General features: G+C 51.7%; 1 protein-coding gene across 1 annotated transcript in view; it reads right to left on the bottom strand.

Moving 5' to 3' along the window:
• ANKMY1 (ankyrin repeat and MYND domain containing 1) overlaps positions 1–27166 on the bottom strand; it is a 74899-nt gene that overhangs the window by 17361 nt on the left and 30372 nt on the right. Inside the window, 6 exon segments of the mRNA XM_010359127.2 lie at positions 1898–2063; positions 2391–2504; positions 10966–11097; positions 12719–12826; positions 15923–16063; positions 16890–17030. Coding sequence (XP_010357429.2) covers positions 1898–2063; positions 2391–2504; positions 10966–11097; positions 12719–12826; positions 15923–16063; positions 16890–17030 — 802 coding nt within the window.

The following is a 27166-nucleotide window of genomic DNA, read 5'->3' as shown; positions in this document are numbered from 1 at the left end:
TTAGAACCCCAGTGTCCTCAGGGGTGTCATGCCCAAGGCAGAGCCTATATCCCCCAAGTGGGGCTCTACACAAATGGAGGCCTCACCTTGCAGGCACCCTGGCCATGAAGTAGCCTCAGCAAAGATGCATCCATGTGTACTGGTGGGCGAGCCAGGTGGGGGGAAGTTTATGTTTGTGTCAAGGGGAGGTTAGTATGTGTGTGTGGGGGGGGTACATATTATGGGAGTGGCTTGTGGCTGTGTGCATGTGTGAGACATGGGTGGCAGTGGATAAGTTGGTCTGTAAGTGAGGGCCGGGGCTGGATAGGGCAGATGTTGGGGTGGGGTGGGGGTTTATGCGAGGGTGGGCACATGTGTGACAGTACATAAGTGAGTTCGGGAGGTGGGTGTGGGGTGTCCATATGTGTGTGTAGATGTATGCAGACCATGGTTGGGTGGGATGTGGGGAAGCAGTGTGCTGTGTGGGTGGGGACAGGCATGTGTGTGGGTAAGTGTGCAGATAACTGTGGGGTGGGGCTGAGGGATTTCAGGGCATACATGCTGGGGAGTGTGCAAGTGTGTGGGTGGGCATGTGGCTGGTAAATATTTGTGGGGACATAAGCATGCGATGTGGTTTGGATGTGTGTCCCCTCCAAATCTCATGTTGAACTGCGGGCCCCCTGTGGGAGGTGGGGTCTGGTAGGAGGTGACCGGATCGTGGGGATGGATCCCTCATGAGTAGCTTGGTGCCATCTCCTTGGGGACGATTGAGTTCTCAGTTAGTTTACATGAGAGCTGGGAGTTTAGAAGAGCCTGGGACACCCCCGCCTTCTCTCTCTCCCTCCCTCTCTTGCCACGTGATGGACAGGCTTCCCTTCACCCTCCACCGGGAGTAGAAACTCCCTGAGGTCTCTCCAGAAGCAGATGCTGGTACCGTACTTCCTGTGCAGCCTGCAGAACCACAAGCCTATTAAACCTCTTCTCTAATTACCCGGTCTCAGACGTTCCTTTACAGCCACACAAATGGACTAACAGCATGTGGAAATGTGTGGGGTGGAGCACTGTGTGCTTAGTGGGGGACTGTGTGGGACTGTAGGGGGCTACTGCATGCTGAGGACTCAGTGTGGAGGGTGGGATCAGCAGGTTCCTGTGTGTGTGTGTGCACACACGTTAACATGTGACAGGTTTTTATGTGAGGAGAGGATGGGTGTGGGTGTCAGTGTATATGGATGTGTAAGTGGGTCTGTGTGTGCAAGGTAGACATAAGTAGGTAAACGTGGGGGTGGGAACATGAGGGGCTATGTAGGGGTGGGGGTGAGTAGGTGGGTGGGGATGTGGGGGTGGGGAGTATGTGGGAGTGGGGGTGACCAGGTGGGTGGGGGGTGGGTATGTGGGGGTGACCAGGTGGGTGGGGGTGGGTATGTGGGGGTGGGTACATGGGGGAGTAGACATCAGTAGATGGATGGTACGTTTGTGGGGTGGGTGCATGTGGGGAGCTGGGGACATGTGGTGGTGTGTAGGATGCACCCTGTAGGGGTATGATGATGCAGGGGAGCACCACCCCAGGCCTCAGGCCCACATGCCCTGTGCTGGGTGGACTGGAACTCCCGACAGGGCTCCTGCAGCGGTGCCTGATCCTCTCCTGGGCATGGGGCCCCTCTGACCTGGGCCCTGGCCCTAGGCCAACCCCGCTTCCCAGGGGAACCTCCCCAGTCCAGACCCCTCTTCTCAATCTCTCCTGCACGAGCTCCTTGGAGGACGTGACACAAAGGGGCTGGGCCAAGCCAAGCTGACGAGCCCAGCCCCAGGAAGGCCCCTCCAGAGCCCCAGGGGGTCCAGATCTCCAGGGATCACAGCCCCAGGCATGAGGCCGGAACCCTGCCCTGTGGAGCAGAGCAGAACAGGGCCCACTGCTCACCTCTCTTGCACAGGTACAGCCACGTGGGGTCCCACTGGCTCTCCTTGACAAAGACAGCCTGCCGTAGCTGCAAGCCCATGTACTCCAGGAGCCGCTTCCGTGCCAGGAACGTCTCGCGCTCTGCTGGCATCAGCGTGTGGAAGGGGCAGTGGGCAATCTTCCGGTCCTGCACACAGTGCCAGGGTCACCACAGGGTCCCGGGCTCGCCCCTCACTGCGGGGGTGACTCTGGGTGATCGAGGGCCCCTCTCGGCTCTTATGATGTATAACTGAGGACGAACCCTGACACACACACAAAGCTGGGAGCACACACAGCTGCACCTGGCATAAGCTCGGCACTTCGGGGGGTTTGCCTCTGCAGCCAAGGGGCTGCTCTGGGGGAGGCACTAGGAACCTTGAGCCCAGCTTTGCCCCAGAGGAGCTAATGCCCCAGCCGGGAGTCCTGCACATGACCCACACTCCCCCTCCTTCCTCACAGGAGGCTCACCACCTACCTGGAAGAATCTGAAGTAGCCATAGTCCACAGCTGTGCCCACCGCCACCTTCTCCCCCTGTCTGAGCGTCACCGGCTTCAGAATGTCGGCCCCGTGATCGATGAGTCGGTCAATCTGTGGAGAACAGAACCAGGTCACACACGCAAGGACATCCTGGCTGGTGGGAGCAGTGAAGCACCGCCTGAGGAGGGCCACGGTCACCTGCAGTCCCCACTGAGGCCACCCTTGCAGGTGTGCAGCAGTGCCCATGAGACGAACGGGGAGAGGGAGACGGAGACGGGGCTGACCTCATGGACAAGGAGTTGGAGCTGAGCTGAGCCCTAATGATGTCACAGTGAAGTCAAGGCTAGGCCATGCCTCGGGGAGCCCTCCCTGGCACCCGACTCCCAGCACCATAGAATCAATGGAGTCTGTGAAGTCCGTTACAGTCCTGCTCCCCTCAGGCTGCCAGTGACATAAGGGCAGACACCAGGCAGCTCTTGTTCTTCATCAGATCCCAACACGCCATGGTGGTGCTCAACAAGACAGCAAGTGCACGTGTATGCCTATATGTAGGTGTGTGCAGGGCAGGGGGCCAGTGCATGTGCATGCATGGGTATGTGTATGTGTGTTCATGGCTGGGTGGGTGTGAGTGTGCCTGTATGTAGGCAGGTGTGTGCATGTGTGTGGATGTGTGTGTGTGCATGTGTGGGGCCAGTGGGTGAGTGTGTGTGGATATGTGCATGCATGTTCATAGGTGGGTAGGTGTGAGTGTGCCTGCATGCATGTAGGTGTGCAGTGTGGGTGTGTGCACATGCATGTGTGAGTGTCTGTGCATGAGTGGGGGCTAGTGTGTGTGCATGCATGAGTAAGGGCACACATGTATGTCTGAGTGCAAGCATCCCTGACAAATGTGTGAATGCATGAGCCTGTGTGCACGTGTGCCTGATTTGTGGCAAACATACGACAGCAATGGTCTCTGGCCCAACAGGCACAACAATCCCATCCAAAGCAAGGATCATCTAAAGAGGCTGCCCCTTCTGACATGGGAGGAGGCAAGTTCTATCAGGGGGCCTGGCAGGCTCAGGGCAGCCCGTGTGAGTGGATGAAAACCAGGCCGTCATCTGGGAAAGGCTCACTGCTGTGTGCATGGGGGCCTTGCTAGCCAAATGCAAGCAGGGCCATGATTCGGTGAAACACAATTCCCCCAGCGAGATCCCCACTCTCTGTGACATGCATAACACACATTCCACACAAACACAGCAACCGTGCTTTCTCAGCAACACACGAGAACAATGCCCTGGGCATGGCACCAGGCACAGTGCGGGACGGCGGAGCGGCCAATGCCACCGACACCAGTGGCCAGCCTGGCCTGAAAGGCTGACTCCCTGGCGCATGGGGGCATGGGTGGAGTTTATACACAGATTCCTCAAGGCCAAGTGAGGCCAGGCAAGGCATACGCCAGGCACAGGAGGCGGCTGTTTTCCACTGCTCCCGAGGATAGAGCCACCCAGATCCACCATGACACCCCCGTGTTCTTGACTCTCCTTCCTGCTGAAGCCATGATAACATGCCAAAAACCCCACGAGTCGGCTCCCTGCTGGACATGCCTCCGAGGCCCCCCCACCTCATCAAATCTTTTTCAGGAAAGGTGGGCAGACGGTGGGTGAGCGAGGGCTGCCACAGGTGCTCGGTGATGGACAGGTGGGTGGACGATGGATCAACCCTTCCCTGCCCAATATTGCTGGGGGTCTTGTCAGCCCACCCCCATCCCCCAAGTGTTGTCTTTGTAGGGCACCCAGGCCTCACTCAGTCCTGGCACTGGGACAGCTTCTCTGGACAGCTCTGCCTGGGTCGTGATGCAGCCACCCTTCCCCACCCCGCTCCTGGGCTCCCAGGACTGGCCAATCGGCAGCAGCTGGGATTCACCTCTTAGTCTCACCCTGCTGAGCACCTTCTCCCCTCTGGCCAAACATCATTCCTGGGAACTTCTGCATCCCCACAGCCCCCATGTCTCCAGACCCCTCCACACTGACCCCAACCCCGGGAGTCACTGGGGACAACCAGCCCCAGTAGGGTGTGCAGTGTGGGCTTTGGCCTGGGGCTTTCTCAACCTAGGTCCCATGTCCTCACCCCTTCCTCTCCCGCCACAGCCCCTCCCCATCTGCTGACCTGCCTGTCTCTCACCAGGAGTATCTTCCAGCCCTGGCCCTGGCTGCCCAGGGTGACCGCCTCATCCACAGTGAGAACTGAGATACACTTTGCTGTCCCTGTGCTAAACCATTCACTCGCCAACGCTCCCTTCCAGACCCTCACCTCCCAAGCACCCCCATCTGAACTTTGACATCATTGCCTCCACCTCACCCCCCAGGCACTCTGCCCCACCTCCATGGCACAATGATCCCGTTCCCCTGCTGAGGCTCCCCAGGCATGCCCTTGGCTGCAGCTAGCTAACCTCGCCCCTCCATCCCCGGAGCCCGCCTCTCCAGTGGCCCTGTGCTCCATGTCTCTTCAGACCCCAGCAGCATCAGCATACTCCAGGAACCAGCCCTGCCCAGGGAGCTCCGCCTCTGAGACCACAACCCCTGCTGAACAGCACCGGGAGGGAAGGCTGGGACCTTTCTGGTAAGAGGAAGGGGCGGCCTGAAGCTGACCAGCCCGGCGTGTGTCTCTGAGGAGTTTGTCAGGACCAGTGGGCTTGAACACGGATCCTTCAGTCGGACTTGCTCTGCTCTCAAATTAAGGAAATTTGGGGCCCCGTATCTAAGCAGAGCCTGCCCAGTGAGAGGAGCTAGAAATGTTCATGAGAACACGATTTTGTCCCCCGGAGGCCACAGAAAAGACAGTGAGGGAGGGACTTTCTAAAGTTCCCCTGGCTGATGAAAGCTCCTTTCTGCAGTAGTTTTTCTCCAAACACTGCTAACCTATGTTCTGGCAGCCCCTTCCTTGGCCGTTCAAAGACAAATGTGGAACTCATGCCTTGTGCTGCGGCCATCCACACGGCGGGGCCTGGGGAGTTGGGGGGCCGGAGCTTGAGCTTCACGCGTTCATTTACGGGACAATCTTTAGAAAGTTTAGTATAAGAATATTCAGGAGGCCTGGTGACCCCAGACCCTCAACGAGCTCCACCTCAGGCCTGTGCGTCCCACGTGCTCACCACGGGCAGAGGCCAAGAACAGCAGCCAAGGAGAAAGGAGAAGACTGAAAACGCCGAAGCCGTGTGTGGGTTCGCTTGGGTCCCCTAAAAAGGTACGTTGAAGTCCTAACCCCCAGGATCTGTGAACATGACTTTATTTGGACATAGGGTCGTTGCAGATGATCAAAGTAACATGAGGCCCTTAGGGTGGTAGGTGGTCCAGTATGACCATTGTCTTTTGAGAAGGGACATTTGGCTGCAGAGACAGGCATGCATGCAGGAGAACACCATGAGCTGAGGAGGGCAGAGTTGGCCAGCCAGCCCCCAGAAGCCACGGCGAGGTCTACACCAGGGTCTACACCAGGGTCGCAACCCTGCAACACCGCGACCGCGGCCTCCACCTTCCAAGACCAGAGCCAGCTCACTTCTGTGGCTTAAGCTGCCCAGGCTATGGTCTGCTGCAGCAGCCACAGGAGCGCCAGAGGAAGAGCCCCCGAAACAAGGTTCTACCACAGCCTGAACAGCAAGACGTGGTGGAAGATGGAGTCGTCGCCAGGACCTAGGCAGCCCAGGCCTCCAGCAGAAGGGTCCTGCAGCACCATTGTTTACATTACCCCACAAGCCAGGGCACCCCTAGGGTTTCAGGGACTCCATGGACTCAGATCCCACGAAAGCATAATAAGAGAAAAGCACCAGATTTTCCAGGAGGCTACGGAAAAGTATTTCTGAAAGTTCCTAGCTGAAACTAGAAAACTCTTTTTTTTTTTTTTTGAGACGGAGTCTTGCTCTGTCACCCAGGCTGGAGTGCAGTGGCCGATCTCAGCTCACTGCAAGCTCCGCCTCCCGGGTTTACGCCATTCTCCTGCCTCAGCCTCCCGAGTAGCTGGGACTACAGGCGCCCGCCACCTCACCCGGCTAGTTTTTTTTGTATTTTTTAGTAGAGACGGGGTTTCACCATGTTAGCCAGGATGGTCTCGATCTTCTGACCTCGTGATCCGCCCGTCTCGGCCTCCCAAAGTGCTGGGATTACAGGCTTGAGCCACCGCGCCCGGCCCGAAAACTCTTAGAAGAAAACATAGGAAGAATCTTCACGACATTGAATTTGGCAACGATTTCTGGGCTATGACACTAAAGGCAAAGGCAACAAAAGAAAAAATAGACAAGCTGGACTTCATGAAAATTAAAAACTTTCGTATATCAAAATATGTGTAAATTACATACTCGATAAGGGATTAACATCTAGAATATATAGAAATGTCCTAAAACAACAATAATAATGAAGATTCAAAAATTGCCGAAGGAGTTGAACAGACATTTCTCCAAATAAGATACACAAATGGCCAATAAGCACATGAATCTCTCATCATTAGGGAAATACATATCAAAACCACAATGAGAAGGCTGGTGGGGGTGACTTCCACCTGTAATCCCAGCACTTTGGGAGGAAAAGACAGATGGATCGCTTGAGGCCAGGAGTTTGAGACCAGTCTGGCCAACATGGCAAAAACCCCATCTCTACTAAAAATACAAAAATTGGCTGGGTGTGGTGGTGGGCGCCTGTAATTCCAGCAAGAATCACTTGAACCCGGGAGGTGGAGGCTACAGTGAGCCGAGATCACATCACTGCACTCCTGCCTGGGCGACAGAGTGAGACTCTGTTTAAAAAACAAACAAAATACCACCTCGCATCCATTAGGATGGCAACTATCAAAAAAACAGAAAATAGCAAGTATTGGTGATAGTCTGGAGTGACTGGAACCCTGTTCACTGTTGGTGAGAACATGAAACAGTGCAGCTGCCGTGGAAACAGTACGGAGGTTCTTCAAAACATTAAACATATGGCTGGGTGCGGTGGCTCAGGCCTGTAATCCCAGCACTTTGGGAGGCCAAGGTGGGAGGATCACTTGAGGTCAGGAGTTCAAAGATCAGCCTGACCAACATGGTGAAATCCCGTCTCTACTAAAAATATAAAAATTAGCTGGGTGTGGTGGCACACACCTGTAATCCTAGCTACTCAGGAGGGTGAGGCAGGAGGATTGCTTAGACCTGAGAGGCAGAGTTCGCAGTGAGCTGAAATCACACCTCTGCACTCCAGCCTGGGCGACAGAGGGAGACTCTGACTCAAAAAAAAAAAAAAAAATTAAACATAGAACGATTATACCATAGGACTCAGCCATCCCACTTCCAGGCAAGTTCCCAGAAGAACTAAAATTGGGCTCTCGAAGAGAAACGTGTCCATTCGTGCCACTAGCAGCATTCCTCACAACAGCTCAAACGTGGAAGCAGTCCAAAATGTCCATCAAGAGAGAAACGGAGAAGCCAGATGTCGTGCATGCATCCTGGGGGATATCACTCAGCCTTGAAAAGAAAGGAAATCCTGACACCAGCTACCCCATAGATGAACCTTCAGGACAGGGTGCTGAGTAAAAGCCAGTCACAAAAAGAACAAGTACTGTGTGCTTCCATGTATGTGGGGCGTTTCACATTCACAGACAGAAAGTAGAATGGCCAGAGGCCGGGGGTGGGGAATGGGAGTGAGTGTGGAATGGAGACAGAGGCTTTGTTTTGCAAGATGAAGCAGCTCTGGAGAGGGAGGGTGATGACGGCTGCACAGCAATGAGAACAGACTTACCACAACATGCACACCTGCAGTGGTTAAGATGGTAAACTTTGTGTTATAGGTATGTTACCGTAATGTTTTTGAAAGGCAAAACATTATAGGTATGTTACCGTAATGTTTTTTGGCAAACAAAAAGTAATAATGAAAAAAAAGTTTTTCCATAACCAACGTGATAAAATCCTCATGGCAAGCTGCAAATGAAGGGGTGCTCCCTACTTTGGAAAAGGACAGCTACCAGAAATGTACAGAAGGCACCGCAGAAACAGTCCCCTGGCATCAGGAACATGCTGGGATGTTGTCACTCAAGTGGAACCTGGCTCAGGCAATGAGGAAAAGGGAAACAGATTTAAAATACTGTAAAGAGGCTAGGCGCGGTGGCTCACTCCTGTAATCCCAGCACTTTGGGAGGCCAAGGCGGGCGGATCACCTGAGGTCAGGAGTTAGAGACCAGCCTGGCCAACATGGCAAAACCCCATCTCTACTAAAAATACAAAAATTATCTGGACTTGGTGGCAGGTGCCTGTAATCCCAGCTACTTGGGAGGCTGAGGCAGGGGAATTGCTTGAACCTGAGAGGCAGAGGTTGCAGTGAGCCGAGATTGCACTACTGCACTCCAGCCTGGGCGACAAGAGTGAAACTCCGTCTAAAAAAAAAAAAAAAAAAAAAAAAATTGGAAAGGAAGAGACAAATCCAAAGGGATCAGTTGGGGAACTCTTAAACTAACAGAAATTCAGTCCATTAAACAGACTACAGGACCCTGATAGAAGTCACTCCAGGAAGAGGTAAGAGAATCCACAGAGATAACAAAAGCGAATCAAATTCTGCCATATTAGTGTTTTTACAACTGGCTGATGGCATACAGATGATAAAAAATGTTTTTATATTTTATAAATAAAAAATAGGGGGCACTGGGGAGCCCCTTAAACCCCGACAAGGTGCTGGGAGCCTCCTAACCCCGGACAAGGCACTGGGGCGCCCCCAACCCCTGACTAAGTGCTGGGAACCCCATAACCCCAGACGAGGCGCTGGGGAGCCCCCTAACCTCGGACGAGGTACTGGGGGAGCCCCCTAACCCCTGACAAAGTGCTGGGAGCCCCGTAACCCCAGACGAGGCACTGGGGAGCCCCCTAATCCTGGACACGGTGCTGGGAGCCCCCCAACCCCGGACGAGGCGCTGGGGAGTCCCCTAACCCTGGACGAGGCACTGGGGAGCCCCCTAACCCTGGACGAGGTGCTGGGAGCCCCCAACCCCGGACAAAGTGCTATTCCGTACGTTCAAGACACATCTTCCAATCAGCGTCCACACACAACGCTGCCCCCTGAGCTGCCTCTCCCGTCTGGTGTCCTTTTCCTGTTCACTCAGACTTTGATGAATGAGAGACTGGTCATCAATCCTGGGCCCCATGAAGCTCAGAAAGCACATCGGGGGCCCCTCCCAGCCCCCAGGTCCAGAAATGGTGCCAACTATCCACACACACTGTTTCATTCCATCCTCTGCCGCCTACGGAAAGCTGACCACGGCGTCCCTGCATAGTCTATCCCAGACAGAAGAGCATCTTAGGAAGGAGGACAGGAGCCTTAAAATCAGATCTGGAAACAGCATCTCAAGAGTCTCAGTTCTTTCAAGTAAAGCTACCCTTTTGTGGAGTCAAACAACCTTCCAGACGTCCCCTCTTCCAGACGCCTGAGTCTCGCCCCTCCTTCCACACGCGAGTCTCCTCCCCGCTTCCAGACGCCTGAGTTTCGCACCCCCTTCCAGACGCCCGAGTCTCGGCCCCACTTCCAGACGCCCGAGTCTCGGCCCCACTTCCAGACGCCTGAGTCTCGCCCCGCCTTCCAGACGCCTGAGTCTCGCCCCCTTCCTGCTTCCCCCTTTCTCCCTCAGACAGGTAAGAACCAAAGTGTGTATTAAGATGGATTGAGGAAAGCAAGCTCGTGGCTGGTGCCCACACCGGGCGCAGGACGGGCTGGCACAGGCAGAGGGCAGCAGGCAGCAGGCCACAGAGGGAGGCCCTGCCTGAGCCGAAGCCGCCGAGAGTTCCCGGAGCCACGTGGGAGGGACACTCTAGGACCGTGCCTAGGGCTCAGGACAGAAGGTGCCTCCAGTGCGGGCAGGACTTCCCGAGTGTGAGCTTCCACCCAAGAAAGCCGCTCCCTGTGGCCAGGGGACAATGCCCCACGGCCCCGCCCAGCAGCTGTGTGGACCATTGAGAAAGCCAGGATTGTGCAGCTGGACCAGGGTGAGGCCTATGTGTATCCTGAATCCTGTTTTCACTGAGACAAACTTCAGGGAACCTTTCTGTCTGGTCTGTTGAGTGGATCTGCCACCTCATATTTTTTAAGGCCTGTAAAATATTAAAAGCAGACAACATTTTGTCTTTTCTCCACTATTTAGACCACCAAGGCTTGGAGAACACAGAACAAATGATACACTGCCTGTCAGGAATGAGAGTCAGGCAGAGAAGTCCATGAGGGCCCCACTCCCAGAGCCCCCATTCCCCATGCTCAGGGCCAGCCCACCTCACACTCCTCCCTCCCCCCACCCAGGACCACCCACCCTCCCGTCCCCCTCACCAGGGCCACCCACCCTCCTGTCCCCCTCACCAGGGCCACCCACCCTCCCATCCCCCTCACCAGGGCCACCACACTCCTGTCCCCCTCACCAGGGCCACCCAGCCCTCACACCCCTCACCAGGGCCACCCATCCTCACACCCCTACCACCCAGGGCCACCCACCCTCACACCCCTACCACCCAGGGCCACCCCAACCTCCCGCCCCCCTCACCAGGGCCACCCCCCCACCGCCCTCACCAGGGCCACCCCCTCTCCCCCGCCCTCACCAGGGCCAGCCTTCTGTCCATGCTTCTCTGGTGCTCATAGGTGAGGTCACAGGCAACACACAGGGCGCTGCCCAAGCCTTTGGTCAGGGGCAGGTTGGGGTCCGCTCCGTGGGTCAGGAGTTCCTTCACAACCTGGACACACACAGACAGGATCATCAGTGGCCGCCATGTCACCTCCCCTGACAGCGGGGAAGTTCCCAGAGCTGGGCCACTCCAGAACTAACCCCTGAAAGCAGGAGCTTCACGGAGGCCACTGCTGGCCCTTCCCATAGATCCTTCCCACGGTGGGTCCCACTGTTGGCCTGCCCCACAGAGGATGACGCTGTGCGGGGAGGGGTCCCATGTCTGGTCTGTTAGGGAGGAGCTGGAACTCCACCCAGGTGGGCCGGTTCCAGCACCTTCTCTGTCCCCTGACAAAATGGGGACTCTCCAGTGTGGTCCCAGCTCCCACCTTGCTCTCCAGCCCTGGACAGAGCCAAGCCCAGGGGCCAGTGCTTCCAGCACAGGGTTAGGGGCACATCTGCCTGGTGCCCAGGCTGTCTGCCTCTGCCCCGGAACACCAGTGTCACCGTGACCACTCGGCCAGATGCAGAATGAGGCACACCTCCCTTCTCCCTACTCTGCCCAGCCACCAGCTCAGATTCCACCGAGGAAGGACAGCCGTGGCCAGACACGGCTCCTTAAGTGTTTGGCTCTCACAAGCTTCTGCCCCTCAGAACAAAGCTTTCTTCCCTCCACACCCTTGCCTCTAACAGGACCTAGCCCTGAGCTAGGACCCCACATGACTTATTGAATGGATGTCTCTGTGCAGGACAGAAGGAAACAGGGAGCAGAGATGCTGGCCTCTGCAGAAGCACCTGGAAGCCCCATTCTGCATCAGCTTTTACAAATTGTATGAATGCCTTCAGCTTTTTCAGACCTCTGCTGAAATGTCACCTCATCTGAGTAGCACTTCATGCCACCCTGCTAATGTAGCCTACCTTCCCATCATTCTCCATCCCCTCACCAAGCTTTATTTTCTTCATAATACTCATCATTTCCTGAAATTGTGTTACATACTAGTTTATGGTCTGGCTCCTCCAACTAGAATATAGGATCCTTGAGAGCAGAGACTGTTTAATTCAACACCTAGTGCTAGAATGGTGCCTGCCAGGTACAAAACAGATACTCAGTAAATAACAGTTACATGATAGACAGATGAATGGATGAATGGGTGGATGGTAGATCCTTCCATCTGGGTGAATGAAGGATGATGATGTCTAGGTAGGTGGGTGGGTGGGTGGATGGATGGATGGATGGATGGATGGATGGATGGATGGATAAATTGATGAATGAATGGATGGGTGAACGGTTGAGTGGATGGATGAGTGGATAGGTAGTTGGGTTGATACATCAGTGATTGGTTAAAAGGATGGATGTATAGATGGATGGATGAGATGATGAATAAGTGGGTGGGTGGTTGGGTGGAAGGATGGATGAATGGATGAGTGGAAGGTAGATGGACAGGTGAGTAGATGGATAAGTGGATGAGAAGTTGGGTGGATAGATGGATGGATGAATGGAAGAATGGGTGGATGGGTAGACAGGTGAGTGGAAGAGTGAGTGGATGGGTAGTTGGATGGACAGATGGGCAGATGGATAGATGGATGGATGGATAAATGGCCAACAACTTCAAATCCCAATGACTGGTGGGGTGGGCATTAGAGATGGAAACACATAGGTGCTCAGATCTGTGGGTGCAGAACATGCTCACCAGGTCATTCCCACTGGCAATGGACAGGGAGAGCGGGGAATGGCCACTCCATAGCAGGTTAGGATTTGCTCCGTGGGATAGAAGGAGCCGGACTATGTCCCTGGCACACTGGTTGGGGAGAAAGGCAGAAACATGACAAGTTAGAGAGGCACCCCCACCCCTAAGGAGCACCTAACAGTAGTCATTAATTTAAATGCCATGAAATCAATGTAGTCACTCAACGGCACTTCCTCCCAACCATTACCTTGCCTGGCACAAGGTGTTCAAAATTGTGGATGGAAGGATGGATGGATAGGTGAATGGGTGGGGAGGTGGATGGAGCTTCAAATGGAGAAGATATTTTCTAAGCATTCATCATTTCCAAATGAAAACTAGGAGGACATTGATGCATAAGTTGATTTAAAGTTTGTTTTCAAAGGACAAGGGACATTCTGGACCACATGACCACGTGGCAGGTCCTGGCATACAGCCAGGTGTGACTGGAGGAGCACCTCCTCCACCAGGGCTCAGTGACGGTAGAGGACGGCCTGAGTGTAAAGAGCCCCACCCTTGGCTGGTGGAGCACTCTCTGCACCAGGAGGGCAGCCCCGTCCATGCCCTCCCTGCCTCCTGCCCTCCTCCCCCATCCATGCCCTCCCTGCCTCCCTGACTCCCTGACTCCTCCCCATCCCTGCCCTCCCTGCCCCCCTGCTTCCCTGCCCACCTCCCCCCATCCTTTCCCTCCCTGCCCTCCTCCCCAACCCATGCCCTCCCTGGCTCTCTGCTCTCCCCACTGGTCTTGCCCTCCCTGCTTCCCTGCCCTCCTCCCCTCATCCTTGCCCTCCCTCCTTCCCTGCTTGCCTCCCCACATCCTTGCCCTCCCTCCTTCCCTGCTTGCCTCCCCACATCCTTGCCCTCCCTTCCTCCCTGCCCTCCTCCCCCCATCCTTGCCCTCCCTCCTTCCCTGCTTGCCTCCCCACATCCTTGCCCTCCCTGCCTCCCTGCCCTCCTCACCCCATCCTTGCCCTCCCTCCTTCCCTGCTTGCCTCCCCACATCCTTGCCCTCCCTTCCTCCCTGCCCTCCTCCCCCCATCCTTGCCCTCCCTCCTTCCCTGCTTGCCTCCCCACATCCTTGCCCTCCCTGCCTCCCTGCCCTCCTCACCCCATCCTTGCCCTCCCTCCTTCCCTGCTTGCCTCCCCACATCCTTGCCCTCCCTGCCTCCCTGCCCTCCTCACCCCATCCTTGCCCTCCCTCCTTCCCTGCTTGCCTCCCCACATCCTTGCCCTCCCTTCCTCCCTGCCCTCCTCCCCCCATCCTTGCCCTCCCTCCTTCCCTGCTTGCCTCCCCACATCCTTGCCCTCCCTGCCTCCCTGCCCTCCTCACCCCATCCTTGCCCTCCCTCCTTCCCTGCTTGCCTCCCCACATCCTTGCCCTCCCTCCTTCCCTGCTTGCCTCCCCACATCCTTGTCCTCCCTTCCTCCCTGCCCTCCTCCCCCCATCCTTGCCCTCCCTCCTTCCCTGCTTGCCTCCCCACATCCTTGCCCTCCCTGCCTCCCTGCCCTCCTCACCCCATCCTTGCCCTCCCTCCTTCCCTGCTTGCCTCCCCACATCCTTGCCCTCCCTGCCTCCCTGCCCTCCTCACCCCATCCTTGCCCTCCCTGCCTCCCTACCTTCTGCCTTCCTCCCCCAGCCTTTCCCTCCCTGCCTCCTGCCCTCCTCCCCATCCCTGCCCTCCCACCTCCCTGACTCCTCCCCGGGAACCCCTCTGCTTTCCTTTCCATTCTCCCATCCTTGCTCCCCTGTCAGAATGTCCCATTGTGCAACCCTCAGCTGCTCCCTTCTCTTCCTCCTCTTCTCCCAGAAGTGTTCACTAGGACCTGACCTCTGCGACTTCTCCTCCCCCACTGCAAGGACTCTTCTCTGGCCCAGCTTCCTCTCCCAGTGGTCTGCTGGGACTGTGCCCCTCAGATGCGGCAGACCCCATGTCTGGCTGGCCCAACCACCATGCACACTCCCCTTTCCCGCAGCCTTGCTGGCCAGGCCAAGAGGTACCCACAGAAGTCTGCTGAGGGGCTCCTGGGAAAGTGACCCCTTTTCCCCTCCCTTCTGGGATATAGATGTGATGGCTGGACTGCTGCAGCCATCACGCCCACAGCACTGAATTGTCACCCGCTGGTCTGTCACAACGACAGTGCCACATTCAGTGTCTCTTTTTATTTCCCCAAAACTTTTCCAAACTGTCATCAGGACACAAGTGTGCGAGCAGAAGGCCCTGTGTTCACTGCCCAGGCCTCACCCTTCACGGCGGGGGCCTTGACCAGCTGCCTTCTTGGAGCCTCACTGTTCATTCCTAACGTGGGTTCCTGCCAACCCCTCGTCTAGTCAGGGCAGAGCGCCTGGCTCCAAGAAGACCCCCAATAGACCTGCTCCTTCTCCCCACCCTCCAAGGAGGCTCTGACCAGACAGGGGTGTTCTGAAGCAGACAGGCCTGTCAGTGCCCCCACCTCCCTGTCTGCCCATCCCCTTCCCAGCGTCACCCACATGCCCACTCGCACACACGGCTCTCCTGCACACTCATCCTCATGCTCATGTCAGGACCTCACAAGTTACCACCTTGCCGAAGGCCCAGGATCATTCATTTCATTTGTAAGTGGGTAAACTGAGACTCGGTGTGCCATGTGCTCCGTGGCCAACTGGCTTGGGCTGCACGTGCTGCCACACGGCAAAGCTCAGACTTGGCCTCAGTTTCCCCACATCCACCCCAGCCGCTGGGCATCCTCGGAGTGGTTCCCACACCCAACTTGGTAGGAATTAACCCCTAAGGCAGGCAGGAGGCAGCGGCCACAGGGCCAGCAGGCACCACCCAGGGCTCTGGAAGATGAGCCCACCGTGGGGTCCTGAGTCAGAGACACAGGAAGGTGACAGAGGGGGGTTGGCAGCACCAGGTGGTCACAGCCCAGGCCAGAAGCTCCTAAACATGTCTGACCAGGACCTGTGGTAAGAAGTAGACTTCATGCCGCCACCCAGGCCCTGTACACACGTGTGCGTGTGTGCATGTGAGTGTGAAGTCCCATCCTCCCGCCTTGCCTTGCTTCCCTCCCCACCCTTCCAGGCTCCCTGGCTTCTGCCTAAGACTCAGCATGAGAACACGTGCTTCCGGGGGCACAAGGCCCTGGAAGGCGGCCCCACTGCTGGGCAGCCCTGTGTCCCCGCCAGGCCCTCACCTTGCTGTTGTCCTCCCGCTCGCAGGCCATGTGCAGAGCCGTCCTGCCCCCCTCCTCGGGGAGGGGCGTGTCCATGCTGTAGTAGGCTTGGGGAGGGCCTGGCTCGTTGCTGAGCTTCAGACTTGAGGGCAGCAGATCCAGCTGTGTAAAACGGAGGGCTCCGCCAGCGCCCACGAACCTGCCGTGTGCCCACAGGAAGGCAAACGGAGCAAGGGAGCTTCCTCCCCAGACTGCGGGTCTGGAGTCTCACCCTGCGAAACCCTCTTGGAGGCAGATGCCTGACTTTCTTCGAGCCTGTCCCCTGCACGCCTGTCCCTGAGATACCCCAACATCCACAGGGGTCAGAGCCATTCTGTGCCCTCCCCTCCCGGGTCCCCCACGCGGTGAGCTGCGCACACCCACATCTAGCATGTATGTGTGCTCAATGGCTTCCGCTGTGTGCCGGCAACTGGACAAGGGTCTAGAGCACAAAAAGGAAAGCCCCAGAGCTCCTAAGCTCAAGGGGCTCAACTCCTTGTACAGGAAGACATGGCCTCATGGCCCATGACTGGGGGTCTTTTGCAGTTTGGTAGGGCCTGGTGGGACAAGCTGGCTTTGGCCTGCCTTTGGAGGAGGCCCTGGGGACATGGAACTGGCCTCTGTCTGCAATTATGAACCTTCCGAAAGGCACGAGATGGAGTTATCTGCAAAAGGTCCTCATGGGGACCCGCATGCTCTGTGGACTGCCTGAAGAATCAAGTTCTTAACTCATTCCAACCAATCATTTTTGCCTCTTGATATCAGAACAAGCTCACTGACTAAGGCTGTCATCTGGACGGGTTGTTTCTATGCAGGATCTCCACTGCCTGGGCCCCAAGCCAGGAGGCCCGTCATGCTCGGCGAGCACAGGCTAGGCATAGTGTGCAAATCCATCCAGGCACACCTGGCCAAGGCCCCATACCCCTACCGCTGGTCAGGAGGCACACACCTTGCCGGGCTTGTAAGTGCCGTCCTTGTCAGATGCCTTGGCGTCCACATCGGTGATGGCATGCAGCAGCAGCTCCACGATCTGTACCCCCTCCTCCCCAGGAAGGGCGGCAGCGATGTGGAGTGGTGTCAGGGTGCCCAGCTGCAGAGGAAACACCAGGATGGGCAGTGAGGCACATACTCGTGGGGAGAGACAGGCGAGGTACCTGGGGGGCCCAAATGCCAGGGACATGGCTGAGACTCCGAGGGCCCCATTCTCAGCCTCACCTGCCCCACAATGTGCAGGACACTGGTCCCTGAAGGCAGCCTGGGAAAAGCTCCCAACACGCTGAGCAAGCCACATGTGTTGCTTCCAACGCCTAATACACCTGTCTGCCAGGGCCGCAGGCAGGAAGGCCCACCCTGAACCAGTGCGATTTTAAGCCATTGTCCACACTCTCCTCTGAGAAAAGCCCCTCCCTGCCCTGCCAGGCCCACCACATTAACGGCCGTGCAGCTCCTGAGTGACCTCCCGACTCCAGCCCCTGACCTGTCCATTCTCCACGCAGTGTCCCCAGCCATCAGCTGACAGCATCCATAGAGGCCACTGCTGTGCAGCAGCGACACAGGTGTTTGCAGGGGCCCTGGCCTCTAGAGGTGGCTCTGCTGTCCTAAGGGAGAGCCCGGCTGGGAACAGACACTGGGCTTTAGGTCAAGGGATGCTCCCCAGTCCCTTGAAGACCAGCCTTGCTCAAACAGGAAAGAGAAAAGAACCCAGGAGGGACCCCTGAGGGGGAAACAGGTGAGCCTGGATGGTGGGAAGAGTCACCAGCATGAGGACCAGCCAGAGGAACTTGGGGAGAGCAGCTGGGTGTGCCCATGCATGCCCATCCACCAGTGACCCAGGAAGATGGCCGGGGCATCTGAGGCAGAGGGCAGGGTAGGTTCCAGGCAGCTGCTGACTCCCAGGAACAACAGAACTCTCCCAGCTTGACAGCAGCCCCTGGGACCCCCACACAGCCCAACACCCACAGCCTCAAGCATGACCAGGGCCAGCAGCATCCACACCCAGCAGAGGCATGTGGCGAGAGGAGAGAAACAGGAATACAATGCAGGTATCGCCTGATGTTGGGGAGGCCGGTACTGCAGTCGACAATCTACTGACCCCAAGAGGGACGCAGACCTAAGCAGGCAAGGGGAGAATGGGCAGCCCACTGCTCCACTGCAACTGCAACCCAGGCCACCAGGAGGCACATGGGGCCGTGCATCCACGACAGTCAGCCAGAGGCCACACCCTCCTTACATGTCATGTCACCCCTAAAACAGCAGCAGCAACAGCAACAGCAACAAGTGAGCTAGTAACAGAACCAACCCAGCTGAAGGGTGAATCGGGAAATGATTAAGCTGAGGAGATCCCCCAAAACAACAGAAGCACAAAGACATAGAAAACACTCCAAAACAAAATCAGGGGACATGAGAGAGAGAGCTGGAGTTCTAACATCTCTCAGGTAGGAGCTCCAGGACAGTAGGGAGAGCACAATGGAGAGGAATACTAGACAAATAATGTGAGAAAATTTCACAGACCCACAGCTCTGACCCAGTGCTAAGGTGACTTAAGGAGGAAGAGAATCAAAGACACAGGAGTCAGGGGGACATCCCACTTCTCATTAAGTCCCACAAGTTTCGGAAGGGCAGAAGACAGTGAGGCAGGACCTTCAAAGGTCTAAGGGAAATCTGGTCCTTGTGGATGGAACAGTTGTTTTACACCTATTTCTAACAGGTGCTTGAAGCTGGCTCGATTGTCCCATATAACTGATGTTTTTGGTTCCTTTGAATAAACAGTGAAATTGATCCTCCCAATCGGAAAACTTGGGAAAGTTAAATTTGTTTTTTCTGATCTCCTTTCTCAGTAAATTGATCCTCAGACCTCCCAGACAGTATCAATGAGCTGAGATCCACCAGATCACAGCATCTAGAGAGTGAGATTGCAAATGCCTCACTCTTCATGACTGCCTGATCTGCCACCTGCTAGCCAACTCCTCTTCCTCACTCTCCCTAATTCATGTTTTCCCACACATGGTTACATTTCCTCCTAGCAATATAAACCCCTAATTTTAGTGGGTTGTGTATGTAGATGGATTTGAGACTGATCTCCCATCTCCTTGGTTGCAGCACCCTATTAAAGCCTTCTTCCCTGGCAATACTCGTCTCAGTGATTGGCTTTCTGTGTGGCAGCAGCAGGACCTCAACCAAACTCCTGCTGTTTCAGCAACAGATTTTGGTTCCCTGATCGGGAATGCATTGCTCATGGCTCAGCTGCTATGGGCCAAGAATTTCAGAAGCACCCCCCGACCCCTCAAGCAGCTGCCTGACCCTTTTTTGCTGGAGATAGATTTTGGTCTCTCTCTTTGGCCACACCACTGCCAGCTCCAACAGTGTTCCTGATTGCCCAGAAAGAACAGACTTTGAAACGTGACATTTGTGTCTGGGTGGATGACTATCTTTTGTGGGCACCAGACAGCAGGATGTGCTCCCCTCAATTTGGGGATATTCCAAAAGAATTTCCATTTTCAGGTTGAACAGGCCTGACAGAAAGTAAGCACCCCAGCTGTTTCAGTTGGGACACATTTGGGGCTTGTTTGTTGTTGCAGCAGTTGGATTGTGTTTTGGTAATTGTTTGTATCAATATAGTCATGGGAAATTGGAATACACTGATCATCTTCTTGGCCCTGATGTTCTTTGGAATCTAGAGAAGTTTGACCTCTCCATGGGCTTCATTTTACATGTGAATGGGAAAGTGGGATGGAGTTCCCTGTATCCAGGAGTTTATGTTACTGTTTTAAGCAGGGTTAAACCTTGTTAATAGGTGATGTTGTTGTGTAGTGCTGTTTAGCCCCAATGTTCTTTGAAGTCTGGGGAGGTTTGGCCTTTAAAATTCAAACCCATATGGAAACTGCTTTACCCCAAAATTTGGCTCACAGCCTTCACTGGATTACCTATTAGGGTAAACAAAGTTTAGCCATGTGAACGTGTTTGTTAACTGATGAGTTTGTATTGCTACCTCGTGGCTAGAGTTAAAGGTAAAAGCTATTGGATCTTTGTATGTATGCATATATATATGTTTAGATGTGTTTATGTTGTACATTTGTTATGTTGTACATTTTTTATGTTGTATGCTGTGCCTACAAAATTGGCTTATAAATAACTGTGCTCATAAATTAAGTACAGGAGTCTAAGCAATTTTCAAGTTCAGATGACTTAAGTAAATCTTTAATAAACTAACTGGCTTTAACATTATTGTTAAGATAAAAATACAAATATCTTTGAAATTGTCAGCATGTATTTTTATCTGTTTTTTTTTTTTCTTGAGCAGAGTTTTGCACTTGTTGCCCACACTGGAGTGCAATGGCGTGATCTCAGTTCACCGCAACCTCCGCCTCCTGGGTTCAAGCAATTCTCCTGCCTGTCACCTCAGTAGGTGGGATTACAGGAATACACCACCACACCTGGCTGATTTTGTATTTTTAGCACAGACAGAGTTTCTCCATGTTGGTCAGTCTGGTCTTAAACTCCTGACCTCGGGTGATCTGCCTGCCTCAGCCTCCTCCCAAAGTGTTTGGATTACAGGCATGAGCCACTGTGCCTGGCCTTTTATTCGGGTTTTATATTTGTCTCTGCTACATATTTTGAGGTTCCAGGGTTTGGCACAGAAGGTTATAAAACTATAAATCCAGCCAAAACAAAATGATCCTTGTGTAACTTTTCTGACAAACAAGAATTTAGTAAATGTAAATGAGATAAATGGTTGTAGTGAATCATTTTTGTAATTTAAAATCTTAGTCATTTTTCTTTCTTCTTTTTCTTTTTTGAGACAGAGTCTTACACTGTTGCCCAGGCTCGAGTGCAAAGGCGCAATCACCACTCACTGCAAGCTCTGCTTCCCAGGTTCAAGTTATTCTCCTGCCTCAGCCTCCTGAGCAGCTGGGAGTATAGGCACCCGCCACCACACCCACCTAATTTTTTTGTATTTTTAGTATAGAGATGGGGTTTCACCATTGTTAGCCAGGATGGTCTTGATCGCCTGACCTCGTGATATGCCCACCTTGGCCTCCCAAAGTGCTGGGATTACAGGCATGAGCCACCACGCCTGGCCCCATCTTAGTCATTTTTGATGCTCCTTGGATGTCTGGGTCATTTCCAATTAAGAAAGAGTTATCATATGGGGAAACATGTTTTTTTAATTTGTGGAACGTACTCATCTATAAAATCTTACTATCTCTGGGAAATTAGCATCCTTAGAATTCTCAGTATTTCTTGCTTCCTAGTTTTTCACTAAAATTTAAGGTTACTAAGAATAAAAATTGTAGTTAATGTACAGTTCTGTATATAAGATGTGCCAAAGAAGATGTGTCCTTATTGAAAAAAAGAATACTTTTGTCTAATTCAAAGTTACCTAGCCCAGGCATGGTAGCTCATGCCTGTAATCCCAGCACTTTGGGAAGCCAAGGCGGGACGATTACTTGAGCTCAGGAGTTTGAAACCAGCCTGGGTAACACAGCGAGACCTTGTCACTACTAAAACTTAAAATTAAAAAAATTATCCAGGTGTGGTGGCATGCACCTGTAGTCCCAGCTACTCAGGAGGCTGAGGTGGGAGGATCACTTGAGCCCAGGAGGTTGAAATTGCAGTGAGCTATGATCATGCCCCTGCACTCCAGCCTGGGTGACAGAGTGAGACCCTGTGTCAAAAAGAAAAGGGAAAGGAAAAAGAAAAAGAAAGAAAGAAAAAAGTTACCTAAAGGTTGATTCAAATTATGGACTTGAAAAAATTATTTATGAAACAAGGTATTAATATAAAGGAACCAGTAAGGAGGGGAAAGAGATGTGAAGAAACTTATGGATATTAAGATGTATTTTCATTAAGGAAGGTTATAAAGGGAATAATTTTGAGAAACAATCTCATATGGTAAATTTTTGTCCTAAGATAATATGAGTATTTTAAAAATTGTTATTTAAAAAAGAAAAGAATAATCTAAGACAAAACAGAAAGTCCAAGTATGTCAAATATGGTCTGTGTAAGGCATATGTAGTTTTTTTTCTGTTTTTCTCTGGGTGTCTACCTTCATGTATATACAGACAAAATAGAAGTTGAAAAAGTTTAGATAATATTCTTTAAAACTTGATAGAAAACTGGATAAATCTGGCTAATTAGCACTGGTCACAGTTAAAGCTCCTCGTCTTAATGAAGGTAAATTTTAAAATACTGTAAAAAAATGCATTGGCAGTTTGGCAATTTTTTAATACAATTAAGGATGAAGCCAGATTTAGCACAGAGCCAAATTTCACATCCATGCTCGCATTGCTTTGGCTCACACTGTATTTGCTCTTCTGCATAGGTAGTATTAGCACTAAAAGAGTTACTGGCCACATGACTCAAGCAAATTTCTTAGGTACACAAAATGTATAGTGGTGTTGGTGGCCTTAAAGATACTAATTTGTATACCAGGTATGAGATATTCATCATACTTTTTTAGGCTCTCAGGAACACTGAAGTCTCTAAGGTAAACTCAGTAGGAGAAAAATTGGGTGTTAGTTTCCTTTTTGTTTTTGCTTTTATATTTCACTGATCTGTTGTTTGTTCTCCTTTGGGTTTTACTTATATATCTATATCTATATCTATATCTATCTATATCTATATCTATATCTATATCTATAACCACTGATATTCTCTAGCTTCTAATGGAAGGCCTGTATTTGGCTCTATAGTCACTTTGTTTCCTATGCATTTCCAACAGTTCATCATTTGCTCTGTTTATCCAAAGTTCCTAAGCTACCTTTATTTATCAAGCCTCTAAAAAGTGATAGAGCACACCAGCCATTTAAAACTGGATTGGGGCCGGGCGCGGTGGCTCAAGTCTGTAATCCCAGAACTTTGGGAGGCTGAGACGGGCGGATCACGAGGTCAGGAGATCAAGACCATCCTGGCTAACACGGTGAAACCCCGTCTCTACTAAAAAATACAAAAAACTAGCTGGGTGAGGTGGCGGCGCCTGTGGTCCCAGCTACTGGGAGGCTGAGGCAGGAGAATGGCGTGAACCCGGGAGGTGGAGCTTGCAGTGAGCTGAGATCCGGCCACTGCACTCCAGCCTGGGCCACAGAGCGAGACTCCGTCTCAAAAAAAAAAAAAAAAAAAAAAAAAAAAAAAAAAAAAAAAAAAAAAAAAACTGGATTGGTTTTTCTTACCTCTGACGATCTAGAGAGCTGTAAAAGCATTAAGGTTCCTGGCAATAAATAAAAGATGCATTTTTACAAGTTCTGAAAAGAAACAGTACATTACTTATTTTCTTACTTGGAAAAGTAGGTGAGAGTAGCAATGTTCACATGATGCTTATTTCCAAGGTAATTCTATTCAATCAATAATTCGAGTTGGTTTCACAGTCTTTCCTTTAGATAATGAGGATAAACTGTGATATGGGGACAAAGTTTTAGTGTTCAGGAAAGATTGGCCTGTCCTTAAAACTGTATTGACTGGGATTTCTCTCAAATTACTCAGTTGTCTTTACAGTTACTAAAATTAAGTGACATTCACTTGGATTAAGTAGTTTTTTCTTTCTTTTTGAAATGGAGTCTTGCTCTTCCACCCATGCTGGAGTGCAGTGGCACGATCTTGGCTCACTGCAAGCTCCACCTCCTGGGTTCATGCCATTCTCCTGTCTCAGCCTCCCAAGTAGCTGGGACTACAGGCACCCGCCACCATGCCTGGCTATTTTTTTTTTGTATTTTTTTTAGTAGAGACAGGGTTTCACCGTGTTAGCCAGGATGGTCTCTCTCTCCTGACCTTGTGATCCGCCCACCTTGGCCTCCCAAAGTGCTGGGATTACAGGCAATAATAAAATATTTTTGTTTCCCTTTTGAGTAAACTGCAGGGAAAAAAAGGAGAGACAGATTCAGTTGGCCTCATGCTGTCTTTATTAGGTCTTATTGTTTGGGAAACTGATTCTCCTATCAAAGAGTAAAGGTTTTTGTGGGTTTTTTGTTTTGAAATATTTGAATTATTTTGGCTAAAGGACTGGCAATTGTATAGTGACTTGTGATCCTGTTTTATAATATCAAGTGTCTTTAACCTTTGATATATGACAAACTCCAAAAGCAAACTTTCAAGTTTTAAATTCAGTCTTCTTTACCTCAAACTACCTTTTTGGGGGACATTGGGTCCCCAAAGTCCAAGAGAGACATATTAGGCTTATTTGGTATGTTAGAATTTTACAGAAAGCATCGTCAAATGCAAAGTAGTGTTTAACTTTCTCTAGGTTACATGTATATAGATACGTTGTTCATGTGTGTTCCAGGATTGCATGACATTCCTGAAATTCTGATCTGTCTTAATATATGTTGCCAGTGGTTATCATAATTATTGTTAAATTGTCTGATACAGAAATAACAAAATTTCCTTGTCATCTGTGTACAGCTGTCCTAAGACTTTTGTCATCTACAATTATTGTTTTGCTTTCTTTTCACAAAGTGACTTATAATCAGCTACCATCCAGGGCTTGCTTCTTTGGGTGGAGTTCATGGAAAGGACTATTGAATGCACATTTCTGTTAACTTTGGAGATTGTGCCATTGGATTAGGAGGAAACTTCCAGGGCTCTAACTAAAAAGCTGGTGTTAACCCGTTTTGACGGTTAACCCAGCATGAAGCATAGCAAGAGGTGACTGCATGGACCGAAGTAGTGGAGGACTGAAACATTTTTTATGATTTTTTGAAACACTGCTGGTTCTTTTTGTTTCATTTTTCGTAGTCTGGAAAGCTTTTTTCTTTTGAGCTGCTTATATCCATTAACAATAGAGTATACTCTTGCAAACAGAATTTGAAGCTTTTTTCTGTGTCTGCCTGACTTCCCCAGAATTTGGAGACTATGCAAATATTTTTAATTCATGGCAATGTATTTGTTTGCATACATTTGTTAGGAATCTGTTTTCTTTTATAATGGGACACAGTTGGAGGAACTGGTTATTCTCCCAGGGCTTTGACTGGAATGGCACATTTTCAGAATAAGCAGATTGCTTTGAGAAATTGAGATTGACTTTATAGAGCCAATGGGAACCTCTTAGAATAACTGGCCTCATAACTTGTCTATGCAGTTCCTTTGCATGCTTCCTGGCCTGCGGTAAGTGGACTGTGTCACTTTCTGTCAGACCTAGGAGCCTCAAGTTGTTTGGGACCTTGAGAAGAGTGGTTCTCCCAGTTCACACAGGGATCTGAAGGCACAGATGGATCCTTGGCTTGGCCTGAGAGGCCTTTGAGGTGGAGTCTGAGATTCCTTGTGAAAGGTTCTAGCAAAGCCTACTTAGGAGAGCCTGGAGGGACAATGATTCTTGGCCAGGCACAGTGGCTCATACCTGTAACCCTAGCACTTTGGGAGGCCAAGGCGGGAGGACTGCTTGAGTCCAGGAGTTTGAGACCAGCCTGGGCAACATAGTGAGACTCTGTCTTTACAAAAATTTTAAAAATTAGCCAGGCCTGGTGATACATGCCTGTAGTCCAGCTACTCTGGAGGCTGAAGTAGGAGGATCACTTGTGCCTGGAAGGTGGAGGCTGCAGTGAGCCATGATTATGTCACTGCACTGCAGCCTACGTGACAGAGTAGGACCCTGCCTCAAAAGAAAAAAAAAAGACAATAATTCTTCCTGCACTTTGTGTGAGTAATCAGGCCACTGAAGCTTATTTTGCAGGTAGGTTGGTCTTGCTGTGATTTGCCTTTGGTGGAAGTGGGGGACTGGAAAGAGAAAGATTGTGTTTTAGAAAAAACTCTAGTATCAGATTAACCTTTGATTCTTGGGTGGCCACAGGGTTACTCATGGTGTGGAGCTGCCCACAATGCCCCTCCTCAGCATGAAGCAGCCAGACGGATCCATGGCCTGATTCCTCATGACTGAGGAATTGACAAATGGGGGGAAGGGTGTTGCAACTGGCCTAGTAGTCCCTTAGAACCCATGTCTATGGTTTCTTTTAAATAAACATAGAAATTGACCCTTCCATTCTTTAAAACTTGAGGAAGTTACATTTGTCTTATCTGAGCTCCTTCCTCAGGAAACCAACCAGCAGGCCTTCTAAACAGTATCAAGGGACAGAGACTCACTAGGTCACAGCATCTGGACAGTGAGACCCGAGACCCTTCACCCATCATGACTGCCTCTGGGAGCACCGGCTTCCTGTTGACCAACTCTTTTTCCTTAGCCCTCCTAATTCCTGCTTTTCCACACATGGTTACATTTCTTCCCTGCTATGTAAACCCCCCAATTTTAGTCTGTTGAGGACACGGATTTGAGAACGATCTCCTGTTCTCCCTAGTGCAGCACCCGATTAAAGCCTTCTTCCCTGGCAGTGCCCATCGTCCCACTGATTGGCTTTCTGTGCAGTGAGCAGCAGGATCTAGACCGAACCCCTGGCGTTTTGGTGACATGTTCATTTCTGAACCCACTCCAATATTTTAATTTCTAAAAAACTTTCTATTTGAAAGATAAATGTGTAAATAATACATTCCTGATCAGCTATGAACAGATGAATAAACAAGTGAGTCAGTGAAGGATGTCCATGCCCAGTTTAAAGGTTGTGACCTTAATCAGTTTCAAAGATGGAGTCCGATCAGTAAACCTAAAAAGTTATGAAATTATCCTGCGTCTTAAACCAAAAATTCTGTTTTCTGTGTAACCTTACACTTGGAAGGAAAGTTTAATTTCTTCCAGGGCTGGGCACTAAGGGTCCTGGACAGTGAGACCCACCTGCCCTCAAACACTCAATGCCGCCTGAGTGACAACTGGCAAGGCTGGTGGCCAGAGAGAGCCATCAGCTCTCACCCCATCAACACCCTGTGAATAAGGTAAAGTGCTGCAACGATGGACGATGGACAAGTGTTTACACAACTGGAGAAGAAAAAATCTACGAGTAAATTTCACAGCCAAGTGGACAGACCCCCATCATGTGTCTGCATAACGGGCCCCCTGTTCTGGGAGCACCCAAAGGTGGCCCTGGTGCCAGTTCATGATCCATCTGGAAGCTTCACAGCCACTGTGGACAGCAGTCGTTTCTTGAGTGTGGATGGGTGGATGCACTGAACGGAAAATTGTGATGGGGTTAGTCTAGATCTTAAATTAGAGAAATGATTGTAGGGCCCTTCAAAATACAAAGAGAAAGAACGAAAACAAGGGTTCAGGCAAAGGGATGAAACACAACAGATAATGTCATGTTAAAGTGAACAGGAAACGCCGCAGTGAGCCCACGCTTGCCACCATACCTC

The sequence above is a fragment of the Rhinopithecus roxellana genome, chromosome 14 (assembly GCF_007565055.1).
Source record: "Rhinopithecus roxellana isolate Shanxi Qingling chromosome 14, ASM756505v1, whole genome shotgun sequence".
NCBI classification, from domain to species: domain Eukaryota; kingdom Metazoa; phylum Chordata; class Mammalia; order Primates; family Cercopithecidae; genus Rhinopithecus; species Rhinopithecus roxellana.
The sequence above is the reverse complement of the archived record's forward strand: the minus strand, read 5'-3'. Positions and strand labels throughout refer to the sequence as shown.